Source organism: Cynocephalus volans, chromosome 15 (assembly GCF_027409185.1).
Source record: "Cynocephalus volans isolate mCynVol1 chromosome 15, mCynVol1.pri, whole genome shotgun sequence".
Lineage (NCBI taxonomy): Eukaryota > Metazoa > Chordata > Mammalia > Dermoptera > Cynocephalidae > Cynocephalus > Cynocephalus volans.
Window position 1 is genome coordinate 63,399,671 of NC_084474.1, and position 16,929 is coordinate 63,416,599.

General features: G+C 41.8%; 1 protein-coding gene across 3 annotated transcripts in view; it reads right to left on the reverse strand.

Annotated features, from left to right (window-relative positions):
* Positions 1–2,208: 2,208 nt before the first annotated feature.
* Positions 2,209–16,929, reverse strand: part of SYBU (syntabulin) — a 71,105-nt gene continuing 56,384 nt past the window's right edge. For all 3 annotated transcript variants that reach the window (XM_063079439.1, XM_063079440.1, XM_063079441.1), the window contains 4 exons: positions 13,811–13,913; positions 8,056–8,259; positions 5,617–5,766; positions 2,209–3,870 (listed from right to left, as the gene is read on the reverse strand). In XM_063079439.1, coding sequence (XP_062935509.1) covers positions 2,766–3,870; positions 5,617–5,766; positions 8,056–8,259; positions 13,811–13,913 — 1,562 coding nt within the window. In that variant the 3' untranslated portion in view covers positions 2,209–2,765. The remainder of the gene's footprint in view (positions 3,871–5,616; positions 5,767–8,055; positions 8,260–13,810; positions 13,914–16,929) is intronic.

The window sequence follows — 16,929 nt, forward strand, 5'->3', positions numbered from 1 at the left end:
TGCATGGTTTCCCTGTTTCCACTCCTGCTACTATGAATTTTGCACATGCCAGAAATAGGGTTAAAAAAGAAAAAAAAAAAACAAAAACAAAAAACCCAACAGATTGTATCATTATCCTGTTTAGAGTCATCAATATTTTCTCATTACACTGGGAATAAAATCAGCCCCATACCATGGTTTACAGAGCACCGTTGAACCAGCTTCTTGTCTGCACCCACCTTCCCCTTCCCCCTCAGTGTGCTTAGCCACCATGGCCTCCTTGATGCTCCCATAACATACTAAGCACTTTTCTGCCTCAGGGCTCACCGTGTTATAAAAACATCATTTGTTCTTCTTACAACATTTTACCCCTACATCTTCACTTGACTGTTTTTCTTTGATTAGCACCAATGTTGTTTCTTTAGAGATGTGTTCCTTACCTTCACCCATCACTCTTGGTCAAAACTGCTTGTTTATTTTCTTTGGAGCACTAACCACTATCTAAAACTCTCCTGTTTATTTGTTGGCATGTCTTTCATGGACACAGAGTGTAAGCTCCCTAAGAGCAGAAACCTTGTCTGTCTCTTTCACTATTAATGACTGACCCAGTAAAGTACCTAACTAGCATGGTAGTACCAAACAAGTATTTGGATGAATTAATTCATTCAACAGCTAGTTTTAGACCCCCTACTGTGCCAGGTACTGTTCTAAGTTCTTGACATAAGAGGGTACTTCAAAAAGTTCATGGAAAAATAGTATTTAAAGGTAATACAAATCTTTCCATGAACTTTTTGAAGTACCCTTGTGTATCTGTGAACAAAACAGCACACAGATTCTGCTCTCATAGAACAAATATTTCAGTGGGCGGGATGGGTAATAACCTGGACGTAATAAATAAAAAAGTTGTATGTTTAAAGGTAAGTGCTATGTTGAAGGGATACCTGCACTCCCATATTCATTGCAGCTCTATTTACAATAGCCAAAATACGGAACCAACCTAAGTGTTCATTGATAGATAACTGGATAAGGAAAATGTGGTATATATACACAATGGAATACTACTCAGCCATAAAAAAAGAATGAAATTCTGCCATTGGCAGCAACATGGATGAGTCTGGAGAAAATTATGTTAAGTGAAATAAGCCAGACAAGGAAAGAGAAATATCACATGTCCTCACTCATAACAGGGTGCTAAGAAAGAAGGAAAGAAAGGAAGGAAGACAGAAAGAAAAAGAAAGAAAAGACTACAACAATGTGTTGAACTTTCAGAAGGAGAGAACAAACCTAAGGATACTAGAGATGGGGGAAGTGAGGGAGAGAGTTTGGGGAGTGATAGTTCAGGTAAACAGTATAAAGAAAAATTATGATTTGTAATAATGAATATGCTAAAATAAAAAGAATTTTAAAAAGGTTTTTAGTGCTACAAAGTTGAATAAGAAAAAAAGAATAAAGGTAAGTGCTATGTAAGGAGAGTTTCTGGATGAGAATTTAGGATATTCTCTAGGTATCTTCCCTTTGTGTGGTACAGAGTAGAAAAGGCATTTGCATTACAGACACTTGAAAAAACCTTGGCGTGTGGAGATAAACTATGAGATCCTGAGCAACTTTCCTCTTTGAGGCTTAGTTCCCTTATCTGTAAGACAATACCCACCTCACAAGGTTGATGTGAAAAATAAGCGAATTAGTATAGATCAAACACACTTCCCAGCCCCCCCAACCCTATCATTCCAATGGAAGAAGAGCATATGTCACTACCATATTCTCCTCCTGCTCACCTGGCATGCTTAAAAAATCAACCCAACTTTCTGAAAATACTCAATACTTGCTTCCTGAACAAATATGTGAACAAACAAGTGTATGAGTAATTTAAAAGCAAACAAAGCTATATTTACTCAGAAATGATGCTTTTTAAGTCGGGATAGTAAATCCTCGCATTTCTTTATTATTTTTCCCTTTTTCTCATTTCTTACTGCAATTTTTACAGACCCTATTGGTAGAGAAGGAAGATCCGCTATCCATTTAGTTTTTCTTATCATGTATACAAGTAAACTTACAGACAATTATTTTATAGGAGGATAAAACATTTATTTAAATGGAAACACTAGTCTTTATTTTGATCATGCTGAAGTGCGTGGTTACAAACAATTTCCAACAAAACACTATATATAATAAGCAAAAAATAAGTTAGTACATTGTAAACTTACATAGTTTCATCAATTAACAGGTTTAGGAACAAACAAGCCACTTTAGACTTTGGAGCTACATTTAGTAAAAAAATGCAAACATTCAAACCTTATCAACCCCAAGTAAGACACTAAAGAGCTATTCAAGACTTCTTCAAACCAATTACACAAATACATTTTTATTTTTGGTTACAGTCTCCTGCTATGCACAAGACCATAGGAATGCTGGAACAATTACACATTTGAAAACGGCACAAAGCAAAGCAAGGAGATAACATGCCAGCCTTAGAGAAGCTGTCTTGAAAGTGCAAACTGCATTTTCTCTTCCTGAACCACTAGGATAAGAACAGGTACCTCGACGACACGGCAGGGTCATGAGCATGCTTTCTAAACCAGACTGTTGGGACATTTACTGGAACCAGGTCTCCATGCCTCTGAAGATACCTTCGGTTTTAAACAGTGAACAGGCTTCAACTAAATATAGTGCAAATCAAATACCGAGGAGCAAAACGACAGAATAGAGACGACCATCGATCGACCTGCTGTCTCTCTACCTGGCACAATGCCACACGTGACAAATTGGCACACGGTAACAACTTCCATTTAGGTTTTGATATGGAAGGCGGTGCGGCGGAGAGAATGCAGGGCCACCACACAGCAGCCCCGGAGCAAGGCTCCGATGTTGTAGACGGGATCTGTCCCCCGTCTCTGAGTACTGAATGCCCACAGAACGGTGGGGACCACGGGGGCGGCCACCGCCAGGAGATCCACCAGGAAGCTGCTGCTCCAATAGTGTGTCGCGACGCGCCCCCGAGGCAGCGGGATGAGGCCGTCCAGCCTTTGCTCCGTGCAGGCTGCAAAGTCCAGCTCCCTCATGAGGCGGTTCTCGGGAGCTTCCACGTCCACCGTCGAGTATGCGGTCTCCACGGGAGACAATAGGATGGCTGAGTTCGGATCTCTCGGAGTTAGATCAACCACTAAGGCAGGGATGGGCTTTGGGAAGCTCTCCGTGAAGTCAGCCCCAGACTCATCAGGGGATGCCGAGCTCGAGGGACAGGGGTCCCGGAGCTTGAGCACGTTCTGAATGAGCTCCGACACCGCGGGGCTGTAGGACACCACGTCGGTCTGGATGGCTTGCTCCACCACCACGCTGCCCTCCTCCTGACCCACCGCCACCCGGGGGATCTCAGGGACTGCGGCCCCAGGAGTGGAATGAACAAACTGCAGATCTCCAGATTCTGTGGTGGTGGCTGTCACCATGTCATCAAGCAAATCTGTGCCATCCGCCATGCTATCTCCCACCAGCAGCTCGCTGTCGGCCCCTTGCTCAGTGACCTGCTCCTCCAGAGAGAACCCATCCACCACATGACCAAATGGGGTGTTTAGGGTTAAGCTTTTCTCTGGGGAATCACATGGGAAGTCTAGACACAGTTCATCCCTCAGGGAGCCACTGTGTGCCATCTCCATGCTCTGAAGTAGAGACTCCAACTTCTTGTTTTGTATGTTTATGTCCACAAAATATTTCTGAATGCCTTTATCTTTATCAGCCAAGCTGCTCCTCATAGTTTCGATGACCTGTTTGAGCTGTTTAATCTCTTTCCTGGCTTCCTTGAGTGCCAGCTGGGCCTCTACCCGGTGGCATTCTTCCTCAATCCAGTCTTCTCTCATGCGGGCCAGCTGGGACTTAAGCTCCACAATTTCAGTTTCTCTGGAGTTGGAAGACATGCATGGTTAAGAAAAATGTCAACTCTGAACCAGGCAACAAGCAATTCTGACACACAGCCAAGAGCCCGTGCTCTCCACTTGAAACAGGTTAAATCAGTTTTGATTTTTTTTTCCTTTGGCAGATACTAGCCGTTTAATTGTAAAATAGCTACAGTAATAACAGTAATCTGAATCAGAATCAAAATATCTACCATTGTTTCCTTTTTCCTTTTTTGAGCGCTCACTGCGTGTCAGCATTACACCAAGTACTTTACAAACATTATCCTCTACTCACTACTTAATATTTGAAATTTTATTATTAGAACACATTAGAATCTCTTAGCCTGCTTTTATCTCCATAGCCTACCCTTTCATAATGTCTACAGCTTGTGGGAGCAAAGACCATTTAGCTTTTAATTACTTATCAAAGACAGAAGATGAACTGATAAGCTTTAGCCTTGCAAAATTGTTCTGGTCATATTCTGATGATAATTTAAAATTTTTTAAAACCAGGAAATGCTACACGTAGCAAGGACTTTGTAAAAAGTTGCTTATTCTATCTCCTTTTAGGTAAGATGATATTGAATCTATCCTGCACTGAGGAGAATCTATCCTATTTTTTAGATCTTTCACAAGAATCTGTTTCATGACCTTTGTCAAGAAATTCTTTCTGATAAAATTTTTTAATTATGTAATATAATTTCCTCATAGACAATGTAAATATATGTCCTCATATTGTCAGTGGATATAAAGACCAGGTAGTCAGGATCCTCATACATGTAAAGAGATGTTAGTATTGCTTCTTTAAGTTTAGGCTTGAAAGTTTCTCAAGTTTTGCTCCTTTCCAATCCCTCCCTCCCGCGAGTGCTCAAATCCTCCTATGGATTCCTCAAATCAAAAACCAAACACACTTCCAGAAAGTACAGTATGACTCATGCCAGAGGTAAGTTTGGATCTCAAGTCTATTATTACAGGGGAGTGAAGAACCAAATTATCACAGAAGATGAAAAATGCCCCTCCTCACAGCCTATGCCCTTGTCTGCCCCCAGTTTTATAAACTAAGGTCACTGGGTCTTCTCCATATCCTTGTGGCAGCAGAGGAGGAGGTCTGGGCTGATCAAACAGCCATGTGCTAAAGCAGTCCCCAGGCTTCCCTGAGTTCACAGCTACCCTGGTGAGAGCTCTGTTAATTTGTCCCAAAATGGTCCAGGGGAAAACCATGGAGCAGGAAAACTGGCCTGCCCCCAATATGTCAGAGGTCTTCTCTCTGAGATAAGATCTCTTAAGCAGGGCATGCTTATTAACACTTAGCCAAGAATAACAAACCTCTTCCTTGAGCACAGAAATAGCCTTCAGGAATTACAATACACAAAGATATCCACTCTCTCACAGAGAGAAACAGAGTTTAATGGGGCCCACCGTGTGACCCATTCTGCTAAAAGTATGGGATTGTTCCTGCAAGTGTTTCTGCTATTTAAAAATAGTCATGCCACACACCCAATGGTTCATGTCAAAGCTGTATGCACCCAGAAAAAACAGAGGGTCCCCTTAACCCACCCCCCCTGAACTCCTTAAACAGCAAAATCACACAAAATTATGAAATGGCTCTGTTCAGAGACTGATTTAAGAAATGTGACAAAAATTAAAACCATTTTTTTTTCTTTTCTAATTTACTATAGTTTGGGTTCATATTTCATTTTATGGGGAAAAAACTATCCTAAAGCAAACAGTACAAGAAATGCAGATTCACCTTTCATGAAGTCGTGACTCTGATTCCTTCAGCTTGGTCTTTAGGTGCCTCACTGTAACCTCTTTCTGCTGCAGAGGAGTCAAATACTGCTCTGGATTTGGGGGTTTGATGCCATGATTTTCTCCGCAAGACATATACTTTCCAGACCGTCTGAAATAATCCAAGTAATTAAATGTTACTTTTTGCCCTGTATCCTTTTCTATAAAAAGAAAAGTAACACACAGTATTATGGACTGAATATTTATATCCCCCCAAAATTCAAATTTTGAAATCCTAACCCCCAAGGGAATGGTCTAGCAGATGGGGTCTTTGGGAGGTAATTAGGTCATGAGGGTGGAGCTCTCATAAAGAGGATTAGGGACCTTATAAAAGAGACCCCAGAGAGCTCTCTCCTTCTCTTTGCACCTTGGGAGGATACAACAAGAAGTTAGCAGTCTGCAACCCAGAAGAGAGCCTTCCCCAGAACCAGGCCAAGCTGGCATGCTCATGTGGGACTCCCAGTCTCCAGAACTGTGAGATACACACTTCTGTTGTGTATAAGCCACCCAGTTTATGGTACTTTGTTATAGCAGCCGAAACAAACTAAGACATACAGCTAACAGCTTGAGAAGGAATGGCAGCTGTGTGTTGCGTCTTAAACCTCAATAATGGGTGACCTCACTTCAGAAGGTGGACTACAATATGCCTGCCAATCTTAGGACTGTTAATTACTTGGAAGATTGAGGAATGTCTGTGTCTTTGTGCAGGGGGTAGGGACAGTGGAGAGAGAGGATTTTCTATGGCTTAGGAATGATCTCATTCAAAATAATGCACAATTGTCCACAGGCCTGAGATGTCAGTTCAAAATAACATGCTGTTATGTTAAAGGACAATGAGTGCGGGAGGCAGGAGGGTAGGAGAGGAACGAGGTGATCTAACTTTCCATACAATATGCCACTGCCTAAAGATCCTGATTGTTCCGTGCACTGGCCAGAAAAAAATCCTGATTGTTGCTAGTTGAATTAAAATTGTTCTGAAATCAGTCCCTGATGTGAATGTGATGATTTGGTGGAAATGGAAAGTTCTTTGCTCTGAAGGGAACCAGTTTCTTCTACTTCATTCTCACCAGTGTGTTTTTGAAGCGAGGTACTCAAAGTTCTACAAAAGAGCCCTAGCTGGAATCTCGGTCCCTCTCAGGCCAAGATTCTGGGCATCCCTGCTGTAAGAGAGCTGATTAATGAGAACAGGGATGTCTAGAAGGAAGGAGGAGACTGAGAGAGGAGGCTGCCAGCTTTTTCCTAAACTCTGGACCCAAGCCAAGCCACTGCGCCACTCTGCGCCCCTGAGCCTGCACTCCATCCAAGATGCCTGTGTCTAGTTCCCAGCCCACCCGTCCTCCTGCGGTGGCTTTGGATGTGCAGTTCCGTCTTTCTGCTCCACAGTCCCTGCAACCCCATACTAATTAAGTTCTTGCTTGCCTTTAAGATCTCCCTCCAATTTCACTCTCTAAGGGAGTCCTCCCCAATCCCTCCAGACTAAGCTGAACCCCCTCCCCCCCTTTTACACACTTATATAGCAGCAGGAGCTTGCAGAATAATTTTAATTTGTTTTTGCCATTAGATGGTGTATTAGTTCATTTCTGTTGCTTATAACAGAATATCTGAAACTGAGTAATTTATAAAGGAATAAAATTTATTTCTTTCAGTTTTGGAGGCTGGAAAGTCCAAAGTCCAGGGAACATATCTGGTGAGGGCCTTCTTCTGGGTGGGAACTCTCTACAGGGTCTTGTGGCAATGAGGGTGTCACATGGCAAGAATGGGCTGAGCAAGAGAGCCACCCTTCTCACTCACTCTCCTTATAAAACCGTTAGAACCACATCCATTACCCCATATATGAATCAATCCATTCACAAAGGCACAGTCCTCACAATCTAATCACCTCTAAAAGGCCCCACCCTTCAGATACTGTAACTGGATTTCCCACCCTCTTAACACTGTTACAATGGAGATCAAGTTTCCAATACATGAACTCTTGGGGAACACATCTGATCTTTAGCAGATGATTAATGTTCTTCTCCTCTGGGCAGTAAGCACAGGGGCCATCTCTGTTGCTCACTGCTCTATTCCCAGTACTTAACACTGCACAATAAACATGAGGTGTGAGAATGAATGAACACATGTATGATTCTTCCCTGTTCTGAGGGAATAGGTCCCTCCTACTGCCACTGTAACATTCTCTCTCTATATCCAGTAACTGCCTGGACTGCTATACCTTGTTAAAAATTGTGGTTTGTGCTCTTTCTGCAGCAGCCCTTAAAGTATTAGCTGACCTTGGGAAAGCAGAGAGGTGTTTTATTGCAGAATAGGGCAGAGGATCAAGAGCTGTATAACATTTTTTTTTTTAAGGAAAAGCATACCAAGTTGGAGAAACTCAGAGGCGTAAATTAGGAGGTGGACTCACCTCATGATGGGGCTGCAGTCACTTCCTTTGTAGGAGCCTGAGTTGCTACTACTTGGGGAAGAAGGTGTGTAACCGGGATGGATGTTAACAGGGCTCAGCTGATTCCTGCACAGCATGGACAGAAGGTCCTTTTCTCGTGGGGAGGGTGGACTGCTGCCAGATTTGTACGATGAAGCTCCATTGCTCCGCCCATGTGGACCTCGACTGAGAGAAAAGCATGAAAAATGTTAAAATCCTTGGAGCTAGAGATGCCTGAGTGCTAATGTCTGACTCCTTAAAGCTAGTTACTACTAAGGAAACCCAATTTATAGAGGCAAAAGGAGAAATATAATTATTAGTGCAAACTGTCCTCATGAGCTGCCTCTTTCCACCTGTCTGGTATTCTCTCTCCTTGTATCATTAGCACAAGCAACCTCTCCCTCTGCTGTTCTCTCAAATAGTTTCTGACCATGAAGCTTGTTTTGGATTAAATCCAATTGCCTGCTAAGAATACACACCATGTAAAATATTGATTTGGCTTAGGTTTATTTTGGAGGCTGTTTCAAAGATGTGGTTTTTGTTCCAGTTACACCTGTTTCAGTTTAGAAATATATGGGGTTGGTTCATGTTGGGGTAGAAAAATTAAGGTCGTTCCTTTGGAGGATGGGGAGCATGGCCATTGCCCATAAACGGGGAGGAGAAAACAGGAGAGATAAACAGAGCCCACAAAAATATATGAAGTCTATAATTTTGACCACTTAAGTTTTTTCTTTTCTTTCCATCCCCAATGACTTAATACAACCTTTATCACTTAACTACTGAATGTTGTAAAGGCCCCTCTTAGTTTCCTGCCTCTTGCCTTGCCCCTCCAGCAAGAGGCTGACCTGTGGCTGTAGTGGCCTTTCTAAAATGGAATTTGAATATCACTGCTCTCCTCAAAGACATTCAGTGGTTCACATGCCTCTGGAATAAAGGCCGGACTAAGATAGCTCACAAGGTCCAATCCCACCACCCATCCAGCCCCATCCACCACCACTCCTCCCACCCCGCAGGGTACTCCGGCAGTCCAAACAGCTTACAGTTTCCTGCAGGATTCATGCTCTTGATCATCCTTAGGTTTTTGAACTTATAGTTTCTTCTGCCTAGAATTTTTCCTCCTGCTGCCTTCCCTAAGTCCCTGGATACCAGGATACTCCTACTTTGGGACTGACGGGAACCTTCTCCAAGCAGCCTTCTCTGAATTCTTCCTTTCCTAGGCCAATGTAGGTGCTACTCCATGGTGCTCCCTAATACTCTGTGCAGACTTCCCTCATGAAACTTATCGTATGGCATCACAACTGCATTCCTACTTGTCTTTCCCACTAGACCGGACATCCTTGAGGGCAGGAACATGGCCTGTTCTTTCACATCCTCACTACTTCCTGGCACATAGTAGGTGCTCCCTAAATGACTGGTGAATGCATAAAATGGGTTCAAGTGCTGGCACTGCCACTTACTAGGAATTGAGGCAAGTAAGCCACTTAACATATGGTGATATGTATATTTATACTCTCATATATATATCTATGTATCACATAGATATACATATATATATATACACACACACACCTTTCCTGACTTCCTTGCAGAATTGATGCGAAAATCAAATCAAAGAATGCATGAAAATGCATTCGATAAGCTGTTATTAAGTGCAACTCAACTGTAGACTATAATTACAAGATAAACTTGTTTGGACTTCCCTGTTCATCTAGTTCCAGAGATTTGCTACCCACTAGCGTAGGAAAGCATCTTGAGAATGTTGAAAGTACTGAAATAGGATAACAGTTCTGTGTCAGGAATCTTACTTGATGACATTACAAGAAAATAAAAGGGAACAAGGTATCTTGCATATAGCAGACTGCTTTTTGACAATCCCCTCTTTGGAATTTTAATTACAACTGTATTCAACTAACATATCTCAACAAGAAACATGTGTAAATATGAATGGGAGTGTTCTTGTGGGTATAACTTGGCCCCCAAACCATAATTACTTATTTGAAATCGAATATAATTTCAACTGGCTTTCAACCCATAAAATCACACATAAATGAAACATCACCAAATTCTAAAGTTAAAAGTTCTTTCATATTGACACTATCCAAATAGACTCTCCTTTTCGTGAGAAGGGGACACTTTATATGGAACAGATGGGCTGATGGCTTTGTGACAAACCAACTTCAGCAGCCCAGGGACGGGAACAACTTCATGAGTAGCTGCAAGGAATGTCCTCTGGCTTGGATTTTCTTCTCCATGCTTCACTCCTAAGTCTGGCACCAACCAACCTGACTATTTCTCAGTGTGACCATGAGATATATGGAGGATTAACCATTACAAGTTAGGAGAAAATTAGCTAACCCTAATTTTGACCTAGGGAGTTTTATTCTGAATTAACCTTTGCTGAGGACCTTCTGTGACCCTAGTGCTGTTCCAGGCACTTTATGAACATAGTTTCACTCCTCTTTGGCATCAGCCTATAAGGCCAGTACAATCACTAACTTCCTCTTACACATGAACTCACTGAGTCTCAGGGGAGATAACTGATCCATGTATACACAGGTGAAATGGGATTCAAATGCAGATCTCCTAATTCTACAGAAATCTCTCACATTTTATACATATGTAGTACATTGCTTTGGGCTTGTTAGGCACTGGCTATGTATATGGTTATAACCTGAAAACATCATCACTGATACTGTTAGTGTGATGACGCACTAAGGGGCATAATTAGTGAAACACAAATTAACTTAGATGAGGGTTTGGTAAGAACTCATCTGCTACACAGAATAAAGCAAAGACTCTCCAAGCTTTAAAACATTACTAAAGTATAATCAAGTCTTCACATATATTTCAGGAAATGAATGGTTAGACTGTTTATAATAGCTAATTTCAAAAAACAAACAAACAAAAAAAACCCTACCTGCTTAAATATACCAGTTCTGTTCCTTTCATTTAGTTTAGTTCAAATGCTAACATATAGGTACAAACATCATAGACGATGATAAAAAACATTTTCAAAGAAGCAGCTTGGGTTCTATGCATGTCATGGCCGTGAACAGGCAAACCTAATGCTACCCTCCTCAGCCCACCCCAAATCCCTTGGTCTGGTGAACAAGAACAACACAGTCCACAGAGGAGAGAAAATTCTGCTGACCCTGCACGCTTCCTTCATACCTCAATATTGTAACTGGAAAGTAAGAGAAAAGGAGAAGTGAAGAAAGAAACCTCACAAGAGGTCCAGGTGAATTTCTATTCCCAGCCATGGCCCTTTACTTCACGTATGTTCCTGTCTATGACAGTAACATACACGATCATCATCACCGTGATCATTGTTCAAGGCTGAACGGTGCCTTCCCCAAATTCATATATTGAAGCCCTAACTCCCAGTACCTCAGAATGTGACTGTATTTGGAGATAGTGCTTTTAAAGAGGATTATATTAAAATGAGACAATTAGGGTGGGCCCTAATCCAATTTAACTGGTGTCCTTAGAGGAAGAGGGAATTGGACACATACATGAATAGAGGAAAGACAATGTAGTGACAGGGAGAAGACAGCCATCTGCATCCAGGCCAAGGAGAGAGGCCTCAAAAGAGACCAACCCTCTAGGCACCTTGATCTTGGACTTCCAGTCTCCTGAGTTGTGGGTAAAGAAATCTCTGTGGTTTAGGCTACCCAGTCCGTGGTACTTTGCTGTGCAGCCCTAGCAGACTAATATAATCACAGTCACCCTGATCACCACACCACCATCAGCAGCAGCAGAGTGTCTATTAGTATTACCTTTACCATAACTGACAAGAATAGCCATTTATTGACCCTTTTACTAAGTTCTGGGCACCGTGTCAAGCACTCACATTTATCAGCTTATTTAGCTTAGTGAGGTAGATACATTATTAGCCCATTTTCCAGAACAGGAAACTGAGGCTTGGGGCTATATACCTGATAAACAATGGAGGCTGACCTGAAGCCCGGATCTGTCTGACTCCAAATTCTAAGCTTGTTTTTTTCCTCTCTCTCACTTCTGTCTGCTTCTGAACAGGTTAGCATTTTAATTTAAGAAAGAGAATTTCTTAGAAATATCAGCAGAGTTAGTAATTGACTTCTAAAGGACTTTTGGTTTTTGGCTTCTCTAAGTTCTTTGATACCTTGTAACATGGGTATGTGCCAATTTCTTGAATGGGTTACATAAGTGGTTTATTCTCAGAACAAGCCACATCTGGTTTATATAGAGAATGTTTAAATTCATGCCCTGTAATCTCAGAGTCACTTTATTTCCAAAATAGAGGGGGTCTGGGGATAGAGCGCTTGTGCTTTTTTACTGTGGACTTCACTCCTGTTACAGGTTTGTTTGATTTCAGCTTTACTTTCAAGGTTAAAAATGTGTACTGGGGGTCTCATGTTCCCTTTGTAAACATCAGCCAAAGCATTTGCTCACCCAAGAGTAATAGAAAATATTTGCTAGCTGAGTCCTGGAAATGCAATATTTTAGAAACTAAATGGTTTTTCTCCAGGAAGAGACTTTAAAAATATAGTCCAACTCCCTTTTTACAAATTTGGACACTGAGCCCAGGACAGTCAAGTGATTTGACAGAGTCATTCCCAGGTGTTGCTGTGGCTTATCCTGTTGCTTCCTTCAGGTCCCTGCTCAGAGCTCACCTCATCACCGACGTCTCCTGGAACCAGCCCATCTAAAATATACCACATCCCATTACTCTCTATATCTTCTCCTTGCATGTTTTTAAAAATAATTATATCATTTATTTCTTTATTATCTAAGCCCTACCGGAATGAATATCATTCTCATGGAGTATTGTTTACTGCTGTATCTCTAGACCTTGCCTCAGAGTAGATGCTCCATGAATACTTGTTGAGTGAATAAAGCCACTGGCAAGCAGAGAATCCTGGAGCTTACAGCCCCTCCCGTTGAATGTGAGCAGGGACTCCCATTTTCGCACAGTCCTCTTGCCCAATTCAAATAACATGAATGGTGAACATTCACTGATGGTTACTGTGCTCCAGTAAATAACCCAGCACTTTACCTGCATTAGCTCACTTAATCCTAACAATAAACCCCACGAGGCAGGTATGACTACAGCTCTGTATTACAGCTGTGGAAACTGAGGCCTAAAGAAGTTAAACAGCTTCACACAGCCTATAGATGGTGGCACTGGCATCAAAACAAGGCTGCCTGGCTCCAGAGTCCACACCCTCAGCTCCTTGGCTCCCGTGCTAGCCTCTTGCAGTGGTGGCCATGAACGTTACACTTTCTTCGCTCCTTCCCCAAGTAAATGTTGGGAGTGGTCAGGGGTAACCATGCTTCCTTCACAAAGATGACGTGGAAGCCCAGCTAGAGGAAAGAAACGGTGAAGTCAGAGGCTTCACAGCTCATAGATTCCTGAAGGGGAGATGGGGAGGAAAGTGGGAAACAACTCACTTAATACCCAGGTGAGTACACAGGTGAATGAGAGAAAGAGAGAAGGGGGAGGATGAGTGGACACAGAGCCGAGCACTGGATGACAGACAGCCATGGGTGGACAGACACAGGCCAAGCAATGTGACCAAAGTAGGTAAGGTGAGGAAAAAAGTGACAATTTCAAATCACTGTTAGAAAAACCCAGACAACTCCCTGAGTAATAATAAAATATGAACAGACTGTAATCTGGTGGTTCTATAAATACACAAGGTGCAGGTGAGTCACCTGTGTAAGGTGCCTTAATTACAGAGCAGGAGGCAGTGCCTACTTGCGTGTAAAAGAAGACCGCTTGCTTCCAGCAGTAGACATATGGACCTCAGGAGCGGAAATGCTGCCCGTGCTGCTTGAGGAGCTAAAATCAGCTTCACTACCTGAAAAACAACAGGGGAGAGAGAGAAGCATGAAGGAAAGGACACCCGAGAGCACGCTGGCCTGCTGAGGCCCCCGGCTCTCTGTGTCTGTACACTGTAACTCAGCAAGTGCCAACATTCCAGAGCTTCCAGGCTCTCAGCGTTTCCCTCAAAGCAAACAAGAGAAGAAGACACGAGTACAAGACATCATTTCATAATTACTGCCTAGAAGCACAGTGAGGCCGGTTTCATAAAAATGCCAGTCTTCCAGCAGACTACCAACAGTGACCCAAGCTGCGCAAGAAATGCACACCTGTTCCCATGTGTTAAGCTCCCACTCAGCAACAATGTAACAATGTACCAGCCCAAAATTTAAGCAAAAGGAAAAACATACTTATCAGTCCAAACGTAGTTTTTCCAAGAGAGTTTATCTTTGGGCTTTGCAGTCAGCTAGTCAGTCACACTTAAATTTGGCATGTTAGGTCTGGAGGCAGTCAACCAGTTAGAAGCAGTCAGGAAGAAAGCCTGGGCTCTAGAAACTGCTGGAACCAGCACTATCTGATTACTGACTTTCTCTGACTGCAGCTTCAGCTTTTCTATAAAGAACAGGACCTTAATCAAAAGCAGGAATTTAACATTTCCAAACCCAATGGCAGAGATGGAAACTGTGAATTACACTCAAATTTGGAATTTTAGCTCTGGAGTGGGAGCGTGGTTGTTCATTAGTTTACAAAGTTCACATTACATTTTGAGTACAGACTAGAGTTGGGTGTGTACTTATAACAGAAACATGCTGTGTGGTAGAATAATTCATATAAATTCACTATAACAAAAACATAGTTCTGAAATAGTAATAATGAAAATATTCCCATAGATTGGGGGGGGGGAGGCGTGGAAGAGGCAAGAGAGAATGACAGGAAGAAGAAAAATAGGAACTTCAAAAAAAAAGATGAAATTCCACATGCTTTGGGAAAATAGATCTCGGTGTACAATTTTATTTGACCTTATTATTTAACTCCTACAACACAATTTATGACTCTTCTGGTCTAAAACCCAGAGCCAGCTCATATTTCTGAGCTGAGGAAAATATGAATAATCTAAATCCTTGGGTTTTTAAGAAGCAGTGAACAATAATCATTATCATAATAACAACTATTTATTGAGTGCCTACTAGGTCCTGGGCCCTGTGCAAGATGCTTTCTATTCTTTATATCATCTAATCTTGGCAAGTTTATAAGGCAGACATTAATCTCACTGTTCTAGTATTGAGGAAACCAAAGCTTATCTGCTCAAGACTTGCAGGGGATGCATCCCACCCAGGACCAAATCCTCATGTTACTTTTACAATACCAGGCCTCTTCCTCAGGAAGGCAGTGGGAAAAAGCCAGGGAACAAGAGAGGTTCTTAAGTAAACTATACATTACCATCGCCCTAACAAGCCAAGATGGGCCATAGGTACAAGATGCAGCCAGATTTTGGCCCGCCAGTAAACAGATTCTTTGATGAGTTTTATTAGTTTTGCTAGAGGGGAAGGTAGGTAACAACAGCAAGAGAGGAAAATCCCTTCTCTGGCATCCAGGACCTCTCAGGAAGCCCAGCCTTTTCTGGGAAAGAGATCAAGAGTGACCCATTAGCTAGAAGACAGCGGTGACTCTCAGATCTCAGCAGAATTCTAGAAAGATTAGGGTGGCAATTTATCAGGACCGAGACCAGTTTTTTCTTCTGGATGGCAGAGACTTTGTCTAATGATGTTATGAGCTCCAAGAAGCAATCTGAGCTTAATTAGTTGCTGTTGAGCAATGCACTGGCTAAACTGTGGAATTTAACACAATCTCAAGGATTCATGATAGGCAGTGCTATCCAGTGACATGTAATTCCTGACAGCCTAATTCAACCAGCCTTGTGTGCTAGTAAATGATCAAGTTGGTTATTAAATAATAAAAGTGGGCAATTTTCAAAAATAGGTCCTGTAGTTGCAGTCACCAGGTTTAAGAGATTATTTCCTAATGTGATATTATTACTCTGAAACACCTAATTTTCAGTGTTTAATAGAAACACAAAAACACATCAATTATGATTTAACTGCTTGCATAAAAACAGAAATTCTAGAACAGGAACACACAATTGCTGAAAATCCATTGTCACCTCACAATGCCTTCGATCTGTGGTAATTATGTTCTCTGAACTAAAGGAACAGCTTTGTTCTATACTTTATTGCTACTGGAACTCAATATATTGACTCTTACGTGTTTGCAGGGCCTAAGGTCACTTTGTTCCAGTACTTTTCTGTCTAATCTTCTGCACATCTGAAAGAGATTAGAAGACACACTCAGGGGACCCTGAAGCTATATTCAGGACTATTTGAATGATACGATAGGGAAAGATTTACGTGCTACTTCACAACTATTTCAGTTTAAGATTTTAAAAAAACAAACTATTTCCAGTTTGGTTAATGTAGTGTAAAATCAATGAGCTCTTTTTAAGGGATACACAGGAGAGCTAATTTTAACACATCGTCTGATATACTCTCCTCATTTACTAAGCAAAATAACTAAGGGAAAGACTGGAGACCTGAAACCCCCCATTTATCTATTAGTTGGTAAAAACACAAGGAAGAAGAGGCACTCTTTCTTCATTTCCTGTAAGCAGTGTATCCAACTAGGGTATTGTTGCAGCTGCTGTAGCTCAGTGCTCTTTTGGGTTACTGAAATCACACAAAGAGAGTACCTAACCTAAAAACAGAACCTGGGTCACACATCCTGGATTCAAATCCCATCTCCACTGCTTACTAGATGGAGGACTTTAGGCAAGTTACTTTACCTCTCTGTGCCTCAGTTTCCTAATCTGTTAAATGAAGATGATCCTCATAGCACCTGCCTCATAGGGTAATTGTAAGCAATGAACATATTTATACATAGTTACATATGTATATATAAAGTGCTTAGAAAAACACCTGACCTATCATAACCCGTCAACAAATGTTAGCTGTTATTACTAATTCTACAGGGGTTAAAAAGACAACTTTTATTATATTACA